At 45.7% G+C, this 19411-nt stretch overlaps 1 protein-coding gene across 2 annotated transcripts in view; it reads right to left on the reverse strand.

Annotated features, from left to right (window-relative positions):
* The window catches only part of RFX3 (regulatory factor X3), a 261490-nt gene that overhangs the window by 44673 nt on the left and 197406 nt on the right, over positions 1–19411 (reverse strand). For both annotated transcript variants that reach the window (XM_038769597.1, XM_038769596.1), the window contains 5 exons: positions 16645–16766; positions 10738–10850; positions 4741–4853; positions 4164–4318; positions 287–384 (listed from right to left, as the gene is read on the reverse strand). In XM_038769597.1, coding sequence (XP_038625525.1) covers positions 287–384; positions 4164–4318; positions 4741–4853; positions 10738–10850; positions 16645–16766 — 601 coding nt within the window. The remainder of the gene's footprint in view (positions 1–286; positions 385–4163; positions 4319–4740; positions 4854–10737; positions 10851–16644; positions 16767–19411) is intronic.

A 19411-nucleotide genomic window follows, 5' to 3' on the forward strand; every position in this document is an offset into this window, starting at 1 on the left:
ACTTCTGAGATGTGTTCACTAATAGTTTTCAAGGCCCTTTAGTTATTCTCCTTGAAAAGAAAATTCCACTTAGAATTGGGTATTTGAAGCTTAATTGAGTTTAAAGCTAATTCAAAGATTGAGAAATGAAAAAGAGAATCATTAAAGATCATTATGAAAAATCTCACTTGTCACAATACCAGCATTTTCCACGGCAGCGTCTGATGTACCAAACTTAAAGATACGTTTTTTTTGAAAAATAATTTTCAAAACACAAACGGAAGGGCACAGAAACCACTTAATCTACCTTGGTTTGTATCATCCTTTGTGGAATATTGTTCATGGCATTGGACAGCCAACCTTCAAGGCTTTTTGCAAAATTGCGAATGGCTTGGGTCAAGGCACCTAAGCGATAAAGAATAAAAGCCGGATGAAAAAGTAGCCAAAGGATTTTCATTTTCATTTTAGGAATAAAGTAGACAAACAGAATTCTGCAATACCTTTGATTCTTTTCTACTCTACATTAACAAGATTTTACAGTGATGTTGATTCTGCTCTATTTCTAAATACTACGTGCAGTGCAAACACAGCAGGTGCTTAATAAACACTGTTGGAGTTGATGAGACTACATACACATTTGGTGGTTTTTGGTATTTCCAGGTTTTAGTAATTTCATTCTCAGTATTCTCTTACAACTCTAGAAAACCTAATCATTTAAGCATCTTTAGTTGAAGCAACATATACCAGTTGTGAATATATATGATTCCAGACTTTTCAATTTGGGACACGACATTCTTCCCAACTGTTGGCATCCAAAGAATAAAAGGAAATTTCTGGAAACTCCTTATCTGGACTTTCCAGTTTTTAAATTACGGTCATTTTTAATACACTTCTTCCTTAGTGTGACCGACAAGGGCAGACCAGATCAGTATTCTCTTGAAGTTACTTTCGTCGTCATACCCCCGTAAATCTCAATAGGGATATGCGCTTGGTCCACCGCTCGTGTCTTACGAAAGTCAGGTGGTAAGGAGAAATACCCTCTTTTGGGGAAGGGGATCGGGGACTAGTTCTTAAAACGTTTGGGAGATGGGGCCAGGACGCAAAGCTGGAGCGTGTCCGATTCCGGGACCCGGCTTGCCTGGTGCAGGAATTCTGGCATTTACCTGCCATTTATTCAGCAGGAAGCAGAAGATAATTCAGTATAAAACAGTGACAGAATAAATGCTTACTAAGTGGCTATCAGGGTTTGCAGTGTTATTAGTTGAACATGCCCTCTTTAGAGAAATCAAATGCTACTGCCTCTGCCTTTTACAGCTTCATTTATTACGCTTATTTATCTGCACTCAGGGCTGTTATGAAGACAACAGGTTGTCAAATCTAATAAATCTCTGAAACACATAAAAATAACTAATCTAGCCAATACCCTGAAAATTGGATATCGTCTCTTGTACAGAAAAGACACAGAAAAGTTACATAATTTACCCAAGGCCAGAGGGTCAATTAGTGGCAGAACTGGGATAAAATCCCGGGTCACGTTCAAACTAGTCTGACATGCTGCCTTAACTCGCAACGGCTTCTGCGAGGGCAAAATTACTCAGCTGAGTTTCAGCTGTTGAAAAAATAAAGACATTCTGCTTGTCTGCATAATGAGTTGTCTTCTTTTGTAGTCACGGTTAATGGAACAAATGATGGATGAACTTGAAACTCGATTTTGATTGAGGTAAGCACCCTCGAAATCTGGATACGTGTAAACTATCGGATCTTCAATCCAAAAAATGGGGCTGGAAATCTCGTGCTAAGCAACTTCTTTTAGAAATTTCCAGAGTTTCCTGCTTTTAGTCAAGCAGAAAAGCTAATGAAGTAAGTTTTCCTCCTATACGATGCACTGGGACCATGGAGTGCAGTCATGGATGAAAATGAAAAATAGTAACAAAAAAACTGGCCGCATTACTTGAGCTACAAGTAAGCTTCGGTTCAAGAGCTAGAGTAAGATTCACTTCAGGTCTTGTTTCACCTGAATAACTACCCACCAGATTAGGAAATTTTAAAAGAGATAGCTCTAAACAGATTTCAAATTAGTTCCAGGTAGAACTACGTATTTGAACTAAAAATGGAAGCCCGAAAAAAGGAATTTATGTTGAGAAGGAAAAAAGAGCAGAGTGATGCGCTAGTTTCGAGGAAAGGAAAGTCTTTGCCAATAGAAAGTCTGGCCCCTCTGTAAAAATGTCTGAAAGACAGAAACCGGGAGGATTGACTTTGGTAACGTTTAAAGGGTCCTGAACGGATTATTTGGGATTCAGAGTCTATTGCCAATTCTTCTTGCCTTAACTTCCTACGTTCATATTAAAATGCATCTATTCCATAGGTAGCTAATAAAAATATTTTAAGCTTTTACACCTTAAAGATTAATTTAAGGGTGAGAATGCTGCTTTCCAATTTCTTTGGAAGCCGCGTTGGTTAATGCATCTCGTGATCATCAGACTTAAGCGTATAATTTTACGAGGCCGATCTGCCTGACGATTGCCGAAGAAAGCTAGTTTTTTGGTTTCACAGCCAATGTGAAATGAAGACAGTGTCTGAGTTGCTTTGAACGTATTATGTGAAGCGAGCAGGTTCAAGAAAGCAGTAGCTGGAGCTCTATTAACTCAAGCATCATGTACCGCTAATAAAGATCAAAGATTTTGGTCTACTAAGTTAAGCGTACTGGCTCAGAAAACACTTCTCGGACATTTCTCCATCTGTCTTGTGAGTGAAATCGAGAGTAGGCAGTAAGATGTCATAGGCTAATGAGCTAACTTATAAAAAGTCCCTTAACTATCTCTGGAGACTTCACTTAGTGCCCAGGGAGCACAAGAAAGGCAAGGAAAATGAGATTCTGAAACATAAAGCAGTAAACAGATAGGCACAGGAACATTTTCCATGACAGCATCCCTAAAAATAAATCTGGAAACTTTGTGTTGATGCGATGAAAACTGGTAATTCTTCCTCTGACACTCACACTGAGTACTAAGTTGATAAACCTTCACGCAGCTGTTTTGAACACTGGCTTGAACTAGAATAAGAATGAAGGAAGGTTTTCTTATTTCCATAGGTTTATTAAAGTAATGGCCCAGGAAAAGCCAATTATAGTATTTCCCCTAAATCCGTGGAGAGTTATGGATTTATGTTTAAGTGTGCATATATTTCTAACAAATGTAGCAACACGGCCTTAGCGTGGTGGGATGTGAAAGGTGATTATCTCCTTTCCAGTATTTAAAATTAAGCTCCAAATTTTAAAAAGTATGCACATAATGTTACTTTACATTCACCTTCTGTTCCCCTCCAGATCGCTATTTATTTTCCTGAAAAATTTAAGGAGAACAATGAGCATTTCGTAGAAAATCTGCTCTCTCTCATTTCTCCAGCCAACATTTCTTTTACTCCCATTCAAGTGCTTAAAGGGGGAAACTCTATTTCATTTCATTAAGGAGTGAAGGTCAGTAGCATGTGCTCGTAAAGCTGTAGATGTAAAATTATTCTCAGCTGCTTCTAACAACTAGAATCCTCAGTAGCATTTATATTGACATCTGTAGAAAATAGCTTGTTTGCCACAAGCCAGTTCGAGGCACCATCGCAATTTAAAATAATCTAACTTATCTCCAGTAACTCTATTGTTTGGTTCATGGTGAGAATACAATGCCTAGGTATTTACATAGATTTTTCTCTCAGAATCCTGTTAACCATTACTGTTAATGGAAACTACATTTATAGTTCTTAACATGAGGCACTTGACAAAGTAAATGCTTTATAGAGAAATTCCACTCCACTGGAAACCAAAGCAACCATAAAAGAGATTGGTCTAGTAATTACGCCTTTCGAGAATTTCAGCTTGAACATGGGAATGGTAATCCCAAGTAAAACAATTTGATAATGCATGGCGGGTCAACGAGTAATCTTGCAGTGAGTTATGGGGGCCGATATGCCTGTGGTTGGCTCCTAAGAAAGACCTTCAAAGACTTGTAAAATGGGTCACGTTTTTTTAAAAATACGACTTGGCTCTAGGTTGTATTACATTCTTTCTGTTTAGCAAAACTAAGTAAGAATCACACGGTAGTATGGACTCCTTCAAAGTCATTTCCCAAACTTCTCGGGGATGTATGCACAAGAACACAAAAAAACACCTTACTTGTCTACATTTAACTTACTAGGAATAGGTCTAAGGACGTCAGGAATGAGAATCTCCACCAAAGCCTGGTACATCACATGGTCACAGTTACACATCCATTTCAGGATAGACTCATTTTTGCACAGAGTTATCAGCTTTGCTTTCGGAAGTCGACTTTCTATTTCGCTCAGATTGCTGGCGTGAATAAATGTAGCAAATGAATAGATGGCAAATGAAGATAAAAAGAATAATGGACTTTTAAAAATACTTTATTTAATAGAATGCTATAGAGGCTAGAACTAAACCCCCATTGTATTGGTGGCATGTGACTGGCATAAAATGCTCCTCCCAGATTTCTCTATTGCTTTTTACTCTTGTTTTAATATTTATGAAGTCGTACGATACGGAATCATCATTTCACTCTGCCTGGAAGCAGTCACCCAAACCAAAAAGTACGGGAGTACACAGGTTACATCTCAAAAAAGGCAGTCTGTCACACATTTCTAATTACAGTCAAAACATTAAATTAATTTGATCAAGTTAAAGGTTCACAACTGGTATACACACTGTCTACTTAACCGAGGTAATAAAAGTAGGAAAGTGACTATTTTTCTGACCTTGATTCAGTCATAGTGCCGTCGGCTGGAGGTGAGGGAGAGTAGCGCCAGAAAGTTTGCCATAGTTTTTCTATCAGGCTAAACTGAAGGTTCACGACCACATCCAATATTGCCTAAACAGCACAAGAAACGCAGACACCTTTATTGCTTGAATTTATGGCTGTGCATCTTTTTTTTCCCCCCGTAACTGAAGGAGCAAGTGGGGATTTGCAAATACTGTTTGTCACCACCGTTATGGGAGTTTCATCAGATTCAAAACAAATACACTCTTCCCACCCCTTTAAGGGGGGGTTTGATGATACATGCCGCTACGGCTCTCTGAGCTTGGTGGGCCAGAGCACTGATTCAAATTCTTCCAGGGGAAATTATAGAACTCCCCTGAAAGTTGCCACTGCTAGTATCGACTTCCAACGGCCTTTTCATCTGAATTATCAATCAATCAATCAATCAATCAATCAGCGGTACAGAGCACTGTACGAAGCACTTGCAAAATTACAACAGGGTTGGTAGACACGATCCCGTCCCGAAGGAGCTTAGTTACGGTAATCGCTTTCTGATTTATAATTTTATTCTAGAATAAACTCCCGGCATAAACCCAGGACTGACTCCTTTGTTTCGACTGAAACATTCTTCATTTGCGATCACTTAAATTTACAAATGGAGGGACTGGAAAATTGAATGTAATATAAAGCAGAGTGGCCTAGCGGATACAGCATGGGCTTGGGAGTCGGAAGGATCTGGGTTCTGAATCCCAGCTCTGCCACTTGTCTGCTGTGTGACCTTGGGCGAGTCACTTCACTTCTCTGTGCCTCGGTTACCTCCCCTGTGGAATGGAGACTATGACTGTGAGCCCCATGTGGGACAGGGACTGTGTCCAAACCGATTTGCTTGTATCCATCCCAGAGCTTAGTACAATGTCTGGCACACGGCAAGTGTTTAAACACCATTATTGTGGTTATTATCATTATCATTATTATTCTGGGAGATACTGCCAGGCCAGTTCTTCGAATCATTTTAAAACTGGGCTGAGAAGATGATAAAAGGGGCACCGCTTTTTAAGGGGTGCTAATGAGGCTAGTAGTAGGTGGCTTCATTTTTTGCCTCCACCCCACAACTCCCACCCCAATCGCAGAAATTGGTTACACCTGGAAAGTCAGGCGCAGAGGACATGAAGAGAAGCAGCGTGGCTCAGTGGAAAGAGCCCGGTTTTGGGAGTCAGAAGTCATGGGTTCTAATCTCAGCTCCACCAGATGTCTGCTGTGTGACCTTGGGCAAGTCACTTCACTTCTCTGAGCCTCAGTTCCCTCATCTGTAAAATGGGGATTAAGACTGTGAGCCCCCCGTGGGACAACCTGATCACCTTGTATCCCCCCCGCCAGCGCTTAAAACAGTGCTCTGCACATAGTAAGCGCTTAACAAATGCCATCATTATCATTATATTATCATTTGCTGCCCTAGGCCCTGAGAGGCATCGAATCGGTCCTTCCACGATCATCAGACAAGGTAGAGAGTTGCAAAATTGGCCAGGGTAGAGAGTTACAAAACTTCAAACTATCAGATAAATATGAAGAACTCCACTCTTTTCCACTAGGATGTAAGATCCTTGAGGGCAGGGGTCGTCTCTACCAATTCTATTGTTCATTCGTTCATTCAATCGTTATTTATTGAGCGCTTACTATTGTATTCTTCCATGGAGTCGGTACGGTCCCCTGCACATAGAAAGAGCTCAATAAATATCATTGATTGATTGATCGATCGACTGGGTTACAGACCTAGCAATATACCTGCTGCCAGAATAAAAAAAAGCCAAAGCAAGATCTATTTATACATATACAAAAATTAAAATTTCACATTAACTTAAATGTCAGATTAAGTGGAATAGTGAAAACAACACGAAACAAAAAACTTACTTTGTGTAAGTTTTATGGACAGCTACAAAAAAGATCCAACCCAATATATCGTTTTACCCACCTTCCTCCAGGACAAAACTATGCAGAAAATGAAACAAATGAAAATCCACATTTTTACCATTGGTTTGGAAGAAAATCGCGATCTGTAAAGTGAGCAAGTAACTCATTAGAAACCCCTACCGTTCCTCTCCAAACTCCTGGAGCAAATTTGTCCACACCATCTGCCTCCACTTCCTCTCCTCCAATTCTCTCCTCGAATCCCTCCAATCTGGCTTCTACCCCCTTCACTCTAAGGAAACGGCCCTCTCATAGCCATCATTTATTTATTCACGTTCATATCCGTCCCCCCTTCTAGAACTGGAGAACCGCAAAATCATCAGAGCAGGGAATCTGCAGGCTAGGGAGGTTGTAGTAAGGAGCGGTGCCTCATCACCGGAGAGTCCCTTCCATCTGTGGGCAGATATGACCGTAAGCTCATAGTGGGCAGGGACCGTGACAGTCAACTCTGTTGTAGTGTACTCTCCCAAGCGCTTAGTACGGAGCTCTGCCCACAGTAAACCCTCCATAAACGCAATCGATATGACTGATTATCTCTAAGATCACCCATGACTTCCTTCTTGTGAAAGGCAAAGGCCTCTACTTCCCCCTAATCCTCCTTGACCTCTCCTCTGCCTTCGGCACTGTGGATCACCCTCCTTCTCCTTGAAACGTTATCCAACTTCAGGTTCGCTGACACTGTCTTCTCCTGGTTCTCCTCCTACCCCTCTGGCCGCTCATTCTCAGTGTCTTTCGCAGGCTCCTCCTCGGCCTTCCACCCCGTAACCGTGGGAGTCTCTCAAGACTCAGTCCTGGGTCCCCTTCAATTCTCCATCCGCACCCACTCCCACGGCTTCAACTACCATCTCTGCGCAGATGATTCCCAAATCTACCTCTCTAGCCTCGACCTCTCCCTTTCTCTGCAGCCTCGCATTTCCTCCTGTCTTCAGGGCGTCTCAACTTGGCCGTCCCACCGACACCTCAGATTAACATATCCAGAACAGAACTCTTCTTCCCATCCAAACCCTGTCTCCCAAGCCCATAAACTTCGACTCATCTCTCTCATTCAACCCACATATTTAATCTGTCACCCAATCCTATCAGTTCTACCTTCACAACAACGCTAAAATCCATCATTTCGTCTCCATCCAAACCGCTACTATGCTGACTCAAACGTCCCACCTTGACGACTGCATCAGCCTCCGCACTGGCCTCCCTGCTTTCGAGTCTGTACTTCATTCTGCTGCCTGGATCAGTTTTCTAAAAAAAAATATTCACTCCATAGATCCCCGCTTCTCAAGAACCTCCAGCGGCCATCCATCTGCCTCTGCAAGAAATGGAATCTCCCTACCACGGGCTTAAAAACTCTCAAAACTCTCAGACACACCCCTTCCTGTCTTACATTATTGATTTCCTACTACTCTCAGCACTTTTGCTTCACTCTTCTAACACTGCACCTCGATCTCATCTATCCTCGCTGCTGACCCATTACCCACAGCCTTCCTCTGGCCCAGAACCCGTTCCCCCTCCATATACAACAGAGCACCACTTTCTCCACCTTCAAAGCCCTATTAAAATCACATCTCCATGAGGCCTTCCCTGATGAAGTCCTCATTTCCTCTCCCTTCTGTGTCACCTACGCAGTTGGCTCTGTGACCTTTATGCAAACAAATGCCAACATTATTATTATTATTTGCTATTCAGCCCACCCTCAGTACCACCGCACTCATACACCTATCCCTAACTTCCATTAATATGGGTCACTTCTACACTGTAAGCTCCTCGTGGGCAGGAAATGGGGCTGCCATCTGTTGTACTGTGCTCTCCCAAGAGCTCTGTACAGTAAATGCTCAATAAATACCACTGATTGATTAATTAGGACTAGTATGTTAAAGATGCTAAGCTCCTTATGGGCAGGGAATGGGTCTCTTTATTGCTATATTGTACTCTCTCAAGCGCTTAGTACAGTGCTTTGCACACAGTAAGTGCTCAATAAATAAATACTAGTCTGAACTAGTATCCCCCCAAATCCCTTGAACGTGGTTCCCTTCTTATATAGCTGGCCGGGAAGAACTTTAGCTCCATGACTCGGCAGCAATCATTATGGTATTTGTTAAGCGCTTACTATGTGCCAAGCACTGTTCTAAGCACTGGATAATGATGGCATTTGTTAAGCGCTTACTATGCGCCAAACACCGTTCTAAGCGCTGGGGTAATAATAACGATAGCATTTATTAAGCGCTTACTATGTGCCAAGCACTGTTCTAAGCGCTGGGGAGGTTACAAGGTGATCAGGTTGTCCCACGGGGGGGCTCACAGTCTTAATCCCCATTTTACAGATGAGGGAACTGAGGCCCAGGGAAGTGAAGTGACTTGCCCAAAGTCACACAGCTGACAACTGGCAGAGCCGGGATTTGAACCCATGACCTCTGACTCCAAAGCCCGGGCTTTTTCCACAAGGTAATCAGGGTGTCCCACGTGGGGCTCACAGGCTTCATCCCCATTTTACAGCTGAGGTCACTGAGGCACAGAGAAGTTAAGTGACTTGCCCAGAGTCACACAGCTGACAAGTGGCAGAGGCAGGATTAGAATCCACACACGACCTCTGCCTCCCAAGCCCGTGCCCTTTCCACTAAGCCACGCTACTACACTATGGTAATCTCCATAATCAGTAGGCGCTTAATAAATCATCGACCACTGGCCACCATTCCATCAGAGAGAGATTATTTTCCTAATCTAAGATCAAATTGGAGCTATCTGTTGGAGGCCAAATACAACGGACCCGGCATTTGGAATCTAGTACCAGCAGATGATGTTGGGATGTTGGATACTGAAGAGATGGATTTACTCCGCTCTTCAAAACCGGCAGCATTTAATACATTTGCATTACAAAATCCACATATTCAGAAACCGGGAAGAAAAATGGAGCCCAAGGGCACCAGAGACCAGATGACTTTCATCGTTAGCTGCGGTCAATCCACTAAGTGGCCGAGACAACCTAGAAGGGGAGATAGGGGGCAATGTATGACACAAAGAAGCAGCGCGGATCAATGGAAAGAGCCCGGGCTTTGGAGGCCGAGGTCACGGGTTCAAATCCCGGCTCCGCCAATTGTCAGCTGTGTGACTTTGGGCAAGTCACGTCACTTCTCTGGGCCTCCGTTACCTCTCTGTAAAATGGGGATTGACTGTGAGCCCCCCGTGGGACAACCTGATCACCCTGTAACCTCCCCAGCGCTTACAGCAGTGCTTTGCACATAGTAAGCGCTTTATAAATGCCGTCATTATTATTATTATATGATATATTTATGGGAGGACTTTATGCCCCAGTGTCAATAACACCGCACCTCTGACAACCACTCTTGTTTGGGAATGGCAAAAAAAAAATATGTTAATTCTACAAACTGATTTTTCTCACTGCACATTAGAAAGTGAGCAGTTGGTAACGAAAGGTCCAAAAAAGCCAGAGGGTTGGGTTCCAATGCTAACCAGACTATAGGCCACCCTGAAACAACGCAGTCACCATCCAAGGTGGGCTAGATCTAAAGAAGCAAATAAACAAACAGCAAAACCACAAAACCTGATACAAAAATGAAACGGCTCTCTCCAAATTCAATAACCGGCCATTTGAGAACGGATCTCTCGAGCACGGCCAAGTGGGCCAAGCCCAATATCTGCGCTGGTAAAACTTGCACTGATTTTCAGGGAAGAGGATGGAAGCGGGTCCAGGAGCTCGGACGGAGGGAATTGGCAGGATGAGCCGTCAGGACACCAACCTTCCAGAGGCTTGTGGGAATGAGAACTGCAACCCTTCGGGAAGGAAGCTGAACAACTTTAAACCGCCGTGCTTAAGAAATTCTATTACTTCCGCTACTACTCTCTCAATCGCCCGCTTCCACCCCCCACCCCTGCACTCTCAGATCGGGAAGTTTCATGTTTTTCTTCGGAGAATGAAATAACAAGGACCCATCTAGCGCCGAGATTTGTGCTCTTCTCCAGATGTTCGGGAACTCTTCCCGCTCGGTGTGAGCTGTTTTGCTCGAGAAAGCCTTACCTCACAGTGCTCTCGATAAAGACTCTGCAGTGACTTGATATCCTCAAAGGTAGTACCATCTGGCAGAGATGATATTTCAACTTCTCCAAACTCTGGAAGTGCTCGAGATGCATCTGTTACCATGACAACACGAGGGAAAAAATGCTATTGTGGATGGTGCCAATTACACTTTAATTAGGAAAACATTTAAGAAGAATACAAAGAAAAAAGGAAAGGTCATAGATCCAAAGAGCTGAGACATTCCATATTTTCTCTTCTTAATATTTTGCAATCAAAAAATTATCAACATTATCTGCGCACGCTATAAGCTGTGAACAGGCTGCTAAATTTACCGAGATAGTTCTAGTCCCGCGGAACAGCCATAAGGTCCACCATGTTGCGACTAAAGTTTCAATAAAGCTAATGCTTAAGATGTCACGCATCACTTCATGCTGTGGCAACTAGATGTACCACTGATTCCCTTTTATCGCAGCTGTGGCCAGGAATACGGACTTCAGAGGTTTCTCCTGCCAGTCTTGACCTACTGAGTGGTCGCTCCATTTGTTCATCGAGATTCGGGCCCTTACATTAGGGTAAGCACAGGGAGACGAGTTAGCCACTTACGTACCTAACGACACTGCCAGCTACCATCCCTGTAAATGCTGGATCATCTGGGGAGAACAGATGACACCTGATTATCTTGCATCTTCCAGCGCTTAGAACAGTGCCTGGCACATAGTAAGCGCTTAACAAATGCCCGTCATTATTATTCCCCAGTTGGCACGGAGAAGCTGCGTGGCTCAGTGGAAAGAGCCCGGACTTGGGAGTCAGAGCCCCTTCCTTCCTCTCCCCCTCGTCTCCCTCTCCATCCCCACCATCTTACCTCCTTCCCTTCCCCACAGCACCTGTATATATGTTTGTACATATTTATTACTCTATTTATTTATTTTACTTGTACATATCTATTCTATTTATTTTATTTTGTTAGTATGTTTGGTTTTGTTCTCCGTCTCCCCCTTTTAGACTGCGAGCCCACTGTTGGGTAGGGACTGTCTCTATATGTTGCCAACTTGTACTTCCCAAGCGCTTAGTGCAGTGCTCTGCACACAGTAAGCGCTCAATAAATACGATTGATTGATTGATGGGTTCTAATCCCGGCTCTGCCACTTAGCTGTTGTGACTTTGGGCAAGTCACTTCACTTCTCTGGGCCTCAGTTGCCTCATCTGTAAAATGGGGATTAAGACTGTGAACCCCATGTGGGACAACCTGATTACCTTGTACCGCCCCCCCCCCCCAGTGCTTAGAACAGTGCTTGGCACATAGTAAGCGCTTAACAAATGCCATCATTATCAGTGCTTAGTACAGTGCTCTGCACACAGTAAGGCTCAATGAATACGACTGACTGAATGAACGAATAAAAGCTTAACAAACACCATTATTATTATTACTTACATCTTACGCCAAAATGGCCTTGTATACAATTGCCCTCCTCCCCCTCCCCATCCCCTCCTCCTTACCTCCTTCCCCTCCCCACAGCACCTTTATATATCTATAAATGTTTGTACACATTTATTACTGTATTTATTTATTTATTTTATTTGTACATATTTATTCTACTTATTTCATTTTGTTAATATGTTTGGTTTTGTTCTCTGTCTCCCCCTTCTAGACTGTGAGCCCGCTGTCGGGTAGGGACCGTCTCCATATGTTCCCAACTTGTACTTCCCAAGCGCCTAGTACAGTGCTCTGCACACAGTAAGCGCTCAATAAATACGACTGAATGAATGAATGAACTGCCCTGCATAAATGCACATATGATGGAAACATAGTGTCTACTAAAGGTGGCTAATTCTGTTCAATCAAGCAAAAAAAAAAAAAAAAACCCAGATATTCTTTTCAGAACTGTAACTACAGGGTCTAGTCAAAATGCAGACCACTTGACTTCATGCGATTCAGCCCCCGGATGCCAAATACAAAGCCCGAAAATCGGCTACACAGTACGAGGTACGACGTAGCCTAATTTATAGCACGTTCATTTCCAAAGTGTGCATCTGTATTTTTCAAGAGTCCTAGACGCAGACAGCAGGAGGGTAGCAACCAGGTGTGACCTATTTCTTCTTATATGTTTGTTTTGTCTACAACGTCCCAACTCCTTCCACTTTCTTTCACACTCCTTCGCTATCTACAAGAGATCCTCCCACTATCAAACCTACTACAGTTAGGGGTGGTGGGGTTTCACAGTCGGACAATTTCCGGGAACAGTCCTTCCACTCAATCAACGTATCGGTGGCATTTATTGAGTGCTTACTGTGTGCGGAGCGCTATACTAAGCGCTCGGGAGAGTATCCTACAACAGGGTTGGCCGATACGTTCCCTGCCCACAGTGAGCTTACAGTCAAATCTGCCCGCAGGTGGAAGTGACTTTCTGGCGACGAGGCCCGGCTCCTTACTACGACCTCCTAGCCTGCAAATGCCCTGTTGGGAGTATCCTGCAGTTAATAATAACACCGATGATGGCATTTCTTAAGCGCTTACTATGTGACCGGCACCGTACTGAGTGCCGGGGTGGGGATACGAGCAAGTCGAGTTGGGCGCAGTCCCTGTCCCAAGTCGGGTTCACAGTCTCAACCCCCATTTTCCAGATGAGGTAACCGAGGCCCAGCGAAGTGAAGTGACTTGCCCAGGGTCACACAGCAGACAAGTGGTGGAGCCAGGTTGAGCCCCCGTGACCTTCTGACTCTAAAACCGTGCTCTAGCCACTGCCGCTTCTCCGGTTCTCCAGCTCTGGCCTGTCTAGTTATGCGGAAAACAGAATAAAAACGTTTTTTGTTTCCGTCGTTCCTTTTTTTTTTTTGCTTTTCAAACATTCGATCGATGGTATTTACCAAGCGTTTACTTCGGGCAGAGCACGGTATCGAACGCTTGGGAAAGTACAGTACATTAAGTTGGTGGATCCCCCCCTTCCAGGCTGTGAGCCCGTTGTTGGGTAGGGACCGTCTCCATATGTTGCCGACGACTTCCCAAGCGCTTAGTACAGCGCTCTGCACACAGTAAGCGCTCAATAAATACGACTGAATGAACGAATGGATGGATGCCGTCATCATCATCAATCGTATTTATTGATTATGTATATATGTTTGTACATATTTATTACTCTATTTATTTATTTATTTTACTTGTACATATCTATTCTATTTATTTTATTTTGTTAATATGTTTGGTTTTGTTCTCTGTCTCCCCCTTTTAGACTGTGAGCCCACTGTTGGGTAGGGACTGTCTCTGTATGTTGCCAATTTGTACTTCCCAAGCGCTTAGTAAAGTGCTCTGCACACAGTAAGCGCTCAATAAATACGATTGATGATGATGATGATGATTTATTATTTATGATTTATTTATTGTGGGCCGTCCCGGCCCACAAGGAGCTTAAGCTCCCCCTCTATCAATCAATCGTATTTATTGAGCGCTTACTATGTGCAGAGCACTGTACTAAGCGCTTGGGAAGTACAAATTGGCATCACATAGAGACAGTCCCTACCCGATAGTGGGCTCACAGTCCAAAAGGGGGAGACAGAGAACAGAACCAAACATACCAACAAAATAAAATAAGTAGGATAGAAATGTACAAGTAAAATAAATAAATAAATAAATAAATAAACAGAGTAATAAATATGTACAACCATATATACATATATACAGGTGCTGTGGGGAGGGGAAGGCGGTAAGGCGGGGGGATGGAGCGGGGGACGAGGGGGAGAGGAAAGAAGGGGCTCAATCTGGGAAGGCCTCCTGGAGGAGGTGAGCTCTCAGCAGGGCCTTGAAGGGAGGAAGAGAGCTAGCTTGGCGGATGGGCAGAGGGAGGGCATTCCAGGCCCGGGGGATGACGTGGGCCGGGGGTCGATGGCGGGACAGGCGAGAGCGAGGTACAGTGAGGAGATTAGTGGTGGAGGAGCGGAGGGTGCGGGCTGGGCAGTAGAAGGAGAGAAGGGAGGTGAGGTAGGAGGGGGCGAGGTGATGGAGAGCCTTGAAGCCCAGGGTGAGGAGTTTCTGCCTGATGCGCAGATTGATCGGTAGCCATTGGAGGTTTTTGAGGAGGGGAGTGATATGTCCAGAGCGTTTCTGGACAAAGATAATCCGGGCAGCAGCATGAAGTATGGATTGAAGTGGAGAGAGACACGAGGATGGGAGATCAGAGAGAAGGCTAGTGCAGTAGTCCAGACGGGATAGGATGAGAGCTTGAATTAGCAGGGTAGCGGTTTGGATGGAGAGGAAAGAGCGGATCTTGGCAATGTTGCGGAGCTGAGACCGGCAGGTTTTGGTGACGGCTTGGATGTGAGGGGTGAATGAGAGAGCGGAGTCGAGGATGACACCAAGGTTGCGGGCTTGTGAGACGGGAAGGATGGTAGTGCCGTCAACAGAGATGGGAAAGTCAGGGAGAGGACAAGGTTTGGGAGGGAAGACAAGGAGCTCAGTCTTCGACATGTTGAGCTTTAGGTGGCGGGCGGACATCCAGATGGAGATGTCCTGAAGGCAGGAGGAGATGCGAGCCTGGAGGGAGGGGGAGAGAGCAGGGGCAGAGATGTAGATCTGGGTGTCATCAGCGTAGAGGTGATAGTTGAAGCCGTGGGAGCGAATGAGGTCACCAAGGGAGTGAGTGTAGATTGAGAACAGAAGGGGACCAAGCACTGAACCTTGGGGAACTCCCACAGTAAGAGGATGGGAGGGGGAGGAGGAGCCTGCAAAAGAGACTGAGAAAGAACGACCGGAGAGATAAGAGGAGAACCAGGAGAGGACGGAGTCTGTGAAGCCAAGGTCAGATAACGTGTTGAGGAGAAGGGGGTGGTCCACAGTGTCAAAGGCAGCTGAGAGGTCGAGGAGGATTAGGACAGAGTATGAGCCGTTGGATTTGGCAAGCAGGAGGTCATTGGTGACCTTTGAGAGCGCAGTTTCCGTGGAATGAAGGGGACGGAAGCCAGACTGGAGGGGGTCGAGGAGAGAGTTGTTGTTGAGGAATTCTAGGCAGCGCGTGTAGACAACTCGTTCAACTCTAGACTGTAAGTTCTTCGTGGGCAGGAAATGCGTCTGTTTATAGTTGTGCTGTACTCCCCCAATTGCTTAGTACAGTGCTCTGTGCGCGATAAAAACGACTGACTATGGGAATTTTCCCCTGGGTTTTGCTAGAGAGTGGAAAATGCCACTAACCCATACAGAGGCACGGGAATATCGAACTCAGAGATGGCTACTGAAACGGGCGAGCCCCCCGTGAGGTGCGCACTGCCGTTGAGGTGTCAGAAATGTTGTATTCTGTGACGGCACACTGTATGCCTTCCCCCTACCAGTTCTTTGCCGACGTGCGCGGCTAGGCAAAGGGTGGTCTGGGAAAGGGAATGTGGGTCGCTCCGCACAAACCACCACCGCCACTGCAAAAGCCAATTCAAGGGCAGGCTCTCGACTCTAAGCTCGTCGCGGGCAGGGAACCTATCGACTCGGTTACATCGCACTTTCTCCACCGCTCAGTACGGGACTCTGCACACAGTAATCGGTTGGTTGCATCTGTCCTGCTGGTGGTAGGATATGCCTTTCCCCGCTTAACCGCTGACAAGGGACCGGAAAAGTCGCCCAGCTCTTTTGGCACGGACGAGGTAGACACGTGTGCAAGAGATTTTCCACATGACCTCACTCCCAGGGACACAATGGCATCATCGGAAGTGTCACCACGGAATGGAAGGAGAGCTTCACAAGCAGCGAGGCCTTTTTATAGGAAACACGTACGAGATAGTCAAACCGTCGTCGTTACGTTGAACGTATGACTGGAAGGGATGGAACTTCCTAGTTACATGCAGATAATCACGCTGAAAGAGACACTTGGGCTACTACGTCATACCGTTCGACATCCTTATCACACTGCAGGGGGGTATCCCCTTACATACCTAAAAACTGTTGATGATGCTGACTTTGGGCAATTACGGTCTGTTCCACGGATGTGCCCGTCTGCTGTGCACTTCCCGTGAAACCATCTGCCACTCCATCCACTTTCTGCATAGGCTTATACCTAGAAAAATCGGGGATGAAAAGTCAAGATAAAATTACTCTTTGCCCCACACCAGACTCCAAAAGCATTACTGTGTCTTCGATTTTTTTCATTTCGGGTGGACCTCAGGTTTCATCCGCTCCAAGATACTCACCTGTCCTTGAGGCCTCACTCCAACATACCTGACCGGTCGATCGAGAGATCGATCAGAGGTATCCGTTGAACGCTCGCCATGTGGAAAGCCCTGCACGACCCGCTTACCGTAGTACGATGCGATAGAGTCGCTAGACACCAGCCTTGCTCTCAGGGAGCTTACAATCTAGCGGGCGAGACGGACGTTAAAATGAAGTACAGGGAGGATAATCAATCAATCGTATTTATTGAGCTCTTACTATGTGCAGAGCACTGTACTAAGCGCTTGGGAAGTACAAATTGGCAACATATAGAGACAGTCCCTACCCAACAGTGGGCTCACAGTCTAAAAGATAAGACAAGATAAAAGATAAGACAAGAGTCTACGCGCATACAGACAGAAGTGTTGATGGGTGTGTGTGTGTGTATCCAAGTGCTCAAGGAGCACAGATCCAAGCTCATCGGTGATGAAAAGTGGGCGGAGAATAGGGTGGGGAGATGAGAGGTTACCCGAGAAAGGCTTCAGGGAGGTGATACGCTTTTTCATCATCATCAATCGTATTTATTGAGCGCTTACTAGGTGCAGAGCACTGTACTAAGCGCTTGGGAAGTACAAATTGGCAACATATAGAGACAGTCCCTACCCAACAGTGGGCTCACAGTCTACGCTTTTTGTAGGGCTTTGAGGATCAGGAGAGCGGTGGTCTGCCGGAAATTAAAGGGCAGGGAGTTCCGGGTCAGAGAGAAGGGACAGAAAAAAGAGTAGGCGGTGAAAGAGGTGACATCGAGGTCCAGTAAGTGACTTGGCATTAGAGGCACAAAGCGTGCGCTCTGGGGCGTAGTGGGAGATTAGTGAGGTTAAGAGGACTTTAGTTTTGTCGTCTGTCTCCCCCTTCTAGACTGTGAGCCCGCTGTTGGGTAGGGATGGTCTCTATCTGTTGCCGAACCGTACTTTCCAAGCGCTTACGACGGTGCTCTGCACACAGGAAGTGCTCAAGAAATACGACTGAAGGAATGAATGAGGGGGTGGAGGGCTGATGGACGGCCTTAAAGCCAATGGTGAGGAGTGTCTATTTTATGCGGCGATGGATGGGGGATTCCACTGGAGGTTCTGGAGGAGCGTGGACGCGCCCGCAGAATTGTTTTTCAAATAAATGATCCGGGCAATGACGGTGATAATAAAAATATCAATGATAATGATAATGATGGTAGTCGTTAAGTGCTTACTATGTGCCAAGCACTGTACTAAGCGCTGGGGTAGATATGAGATCATCATTCATTCATATTTATTGAGCGCTTAGCACTGTACTAAGCACTCGGAAAGTACAATTTGGCAACAGTTAGAGACGGTCCCTACACAATGGGGCTCACACTGTGAGCCCCACTGTTGGGTAGGGACCGTCTCTATACGTTGCCAACTTGTACTTCCCGAGCGCTTAGTCCAGTGCTCTGCACACAGCAAGCGCTCAATCAATACGATTGAATGAATGAATGAAGTAGGAGGGAGAACAGGTTCTGAATCACCATGTTGCAGATGAGGGAACTGAGGTAGGCAAAAATCAAGTGCCTTGCCCGAGGACACACAGCGGGTTGAGCCGGGATTAGAACCCGGGTCCTGGGACTCTCAAGTCTGTGCTCTTTCCACTGGGCCACACTGCTTCTCCAAGTGCAAAAGAGTGAGTGTAGAATCTCTCCTTCTCTTCATCTCGTCATTCCTTCCCTCCAAGACGGCTCTCCTGGGATGTTCTGCTGACATCTCAAACTTGACGTGTCCCAAACGGAACTCCGCAGCTTCCCACCCAAATCCGATGGTGGTCCCCCCGACTTTCCCAACACGGTGGCCAGCACCCCCATCCTCTCTGTCTCGCCAGCCCACAGCACCGGCGTTAGCCTCTACTCATCTCTCATTCAATCCGTCACCAAACCCTGTTGGTTCAACCTTCGCGACACGGCTAACATCCACCCCGTCCTCTCCGTCCAAGCTACTATCCCATTCATCGGAGCACTTCTCCTGTCCTGCCTCGGTTACCGCATCGGCCTCCTTGCTGACGTCACCCGTCCCTGCTTCTCCCCACTGCGGTCCGTGCCCGGGTCATTTTTCTACAAAACTGGTCAATCCGCGTTTCCCCACTCCTCAACCCTCCTGTAGCCGCTCATCCACCACCACATCAAACGGAAACTCCTTATCATCGGCCTTAAAGCACTCAATCACCGGGCCCCCTCCTACCTCGCCTCCCGGCTCGGCGGAAAGAGCGCGGGCTTCGGAGTCCGAGGTCATGGGTTCGAATCCAGGCTCCACGTGACCTTGGGCAGGTCACTTCACTTCTCGGAGCCTCAGCTACCTCATCTGGAAAATGGGGGTGACGACTGTGAGCCCCACGTGGGACAACCTGATCACCCTGTATTTTCCCCCAGTGCTTATTTCTACTAATGTCTGTCTCCCCTTCTAGGCCCTAAGCTAGTCGCGGGCAGGGACTAGCTCAGTGGCTCAATGTAAAGAGCCCGGGCTTTGGAGTCAGAGGTCATGGGTTCGA

This window comes from Tachyglossus aculeatus, chromosome X4 (genome assembly GCF_015852505.1).
Source record: "Tachyglossus aculeatus isolate mTacAcu1 chromosome X4, mTacAcu1.pri, whole genome shotgun sequence".
In the NCBI taxonomy this organism is placed as follows: Eukaryota; Metazoa; Chordata; class Mammalia; order Monotremata; family Tachyglossidae; genus Tachyglossus; species Tachyglossus aculeatus.